Here is a 2,545-nt window from a genome sequence, read left to right on the forward strand (position 1 = left end):
CCCGGCTATTTTTTGGTTGCAGCCGTCATTGTTGTTTGGCGGGTCCGGGCTGGGGATTCGAACCCGCCACCTTAGGTGTATGTGGCTGGCGCCTTAGCCTGTTGAGCTATAGGCGCCGAGCCGCATGGATCGCTCTTGAAGTTCCTCATGTTCCAGCAGAAGCTCTTCTGGAACACTACTACCCTGCCTCTCCACTAGGCAAAAGATCCCCCACCTGCCCTGCTAACAGCTCCAGCCTCCAGCACAGGGCAAGTGCTTGGGGAGGGGCTCACTTGACCACCAACTCTCCACATGACCCATTACTGGGTACCATAAGCTCACCCAGTCCAGGGCCTCCAGTGAGCCAGGGCAGAGCTGGATAGGGGCTGGTTCCTGAACCTACTGACCCCATAGGTCTCAACCAGAGGCTGCTTACCTCCCTCAGGGGTATAATGAGGTGGCATGCATCTTCTTCTTTGCTGGCAAAGCAGATGTAGTTGTTGGAAATGAACATCTGGCCAGGGATGTGCAGTTTGTTGAATGGCGTCCATAGGGTGCAGTTTGTATGGCCATCTAGCCGCTCATCCCTGGGCAGCCGGAATGTGGCCCGGTAGCACTCGTTCTTGGCTCGGGCATCCAGGTCTCTGGGGAAACAGGTGGGGGGATGGAAGGTAAGGGGACAAGAGCCAAGGCCAGAACATACTCAAGGGGGCCACAGGGCCTCCCCAGTTTCCACATTAGATTCAGGATACTTAGGTTCTCCCATGAGCAAGCCACGCCCAGGGATCTTAGAGTTGAATAAAAGACACAAATGACCAAGTAGAATGTGGGATGTTCAAGTGAGTAGCAGGAAAGGGACTAGCAAATAGCATGCCTTAGAGACCTGACTGCTCAGGAAGGACCTGGAGGCTGACCTAGGCAGTATGTGACCCTTCTTTGGTACCAAAAGGTGGGCAGTGCCCAGAGTCCCTGTGCCCGCCTACTCAGATAGAGTATGTTGCAAGCGTAGGTGGCTTCTTCCCAGTGGGGGAAGCCCAATGTTACCTTGAAGACTGGACAAGGCACTTTCAATAGGGAAGTGTAGAGCTACAGCTGAAAATGATGCCTGGTGCTAACAAAAATATGTGGATGTCTGATGGCCATGAAGGTGGCCTGGCACCAAGCCCTCACCTCTTTGGTGGCTCTGTCTCATAAACCTCTCCCAGCCCCCAAGGGAATATCTCACCCACCCTGGGCTGCTGGCAGCCTGAACAGGACCTGATCACTCACCCTGACCAACAGCGCCAGACATCATTGAGTTCCAGCCCTGCTTGTCTCTTTCTGAAAGGTGACAAGCCACCCTATCACCGGGATCACAAGGATGTCTTTGGACAATGTTCTGGTCCTGAAGGTGCACCCCAGAATGAGCCCTAGACTATGGTCTGTGGGTACAACTTAGGAAATGGCTCGGTAGAGGTGAGGTCTCTGAATGGGTATGAGTTTGGCGGTACCCACACTAGCCGTGTGACCCAAGAGCCCAGGGAACCTCACAGAGCTCAGCCAGCCTTGCAGGTTTCCCGTGAAATCATCAACTAGGAGCTCAAACAGAAGTGATCTGGAGGGGCCAGCCATCATGATCCATTCTCTGTCTACCAATCCCTAGGGAGAGGGCAGTGGTGACCTCAGACCTATACCTGGCCCGTCTCCCCTGCTGGCTTCAGGCCCCTGAGGTCTATGAGGGCTCTCTAGCAAGGGATCCTGAGAAGAGCTGTCCATCACAGTGGGGTATAGGCCATGCACTCCAGGCACAGAGCACTCTGAGTGTGCCTGGCTGGGAAATTACATCCAGCTGCACCGCTTGCTAGCTAAGGGAACTCAGGCAAGTTACTTCAACTCTCTGTGCCTCATCTTCCTTATCTGAGACCCATGGAGGATAAAGTACCTTCCATCACAGGGCTGCGAGACAAAAGGTATAAAGAACGTCCTCCACAATGGTGGCATGTTTATCATGAATGTCTCTTATTGCCTCCTCACACAATGCTGCAGAGATCTGTGGACTGGGCCTTCTTCCTGAATGGAAAACCTATGAGGCCTGAGTGTGACCTTCCCCACCCCAGTCTACACACTGGCCATAGGCTGGGTCCTGGACAGGGCAAGTGAATCTGCTTCCAGGGTCCCTCACACCCCCAGAGGGCAAGGTACCGTTTTAGAGCTGAGATGTTCCTGTGAGGCCGGATGGGCCTGGGCAGGGCCTTGTCCTCCAGGAAACCCTCACTGTCCAGTAGCTGCCGCATGGCCAAGTTGGCCAGCTGCTCCATGAGCTTGAAGGTCTCGCCAATGTTGAGGAACATGGAGAAGAAAAGCTCTTGGTCACGGGTGTCCACTCGGATGCTCTCGGGGAAAAGCAGGGTGGCATTCTTCTCTAGCCGTGTGACGTCTACCCACTGCACTACAAGGCTCACTGAGCACCCCAAAAAACAGATATGTAGCTGATTAGAACTGGGCCAGGCGGCTCGGCGCCTGTGGCTCAAGTGGCTAAGGTGCCAGCCACATACACCTAAGGTGGTGGGTTCGAATTCAGCCCGGG

The 2,545-nt window shown here is 54.5% G+C and overlaps 1 protein-coding gene across 1 annotated transcript in view; it reads right to left on the reverse strand.

The window, feature by feature from the left end:
- Nucleotides 1-2,545, reverse strand: part of TBC1D9B (TBC1 domain family member 9B) — a 47,972-nt gene that overhangs the window by 29,405 nt on the left and 16,022 nt on the right. The window contains exons 5-6 of the mRNA XM_012810985.1: nt 2,161-2,419; nt 416-623 (exon numbers count right to left, since the gene is read on the reverse strand). Coding sequence (XP_012666439.1) covers nt 416-623; nt 2,161-2,419 — 467 coding nt within the window. The remainder of the gene's footprint in view (nt 1-415; nt 624-2,160; nt 2,420-2,545) is intronic.

The sequence above is a fragment of the Otolemur garnettii genome, unplaced genomic scaffold, assembly GCF_000181295.1.
Source record: "Otolemur garnettii isolate 467f Iridium unplaced genomic scaffold, OtoGar3 scaffold00146, whole genome shotgun sequence".
NCBI lineage: Eukaryota > Metazoa > Chordata > Mammalia > Primates > Galagidae > Otolemur > Otolemur garnettii.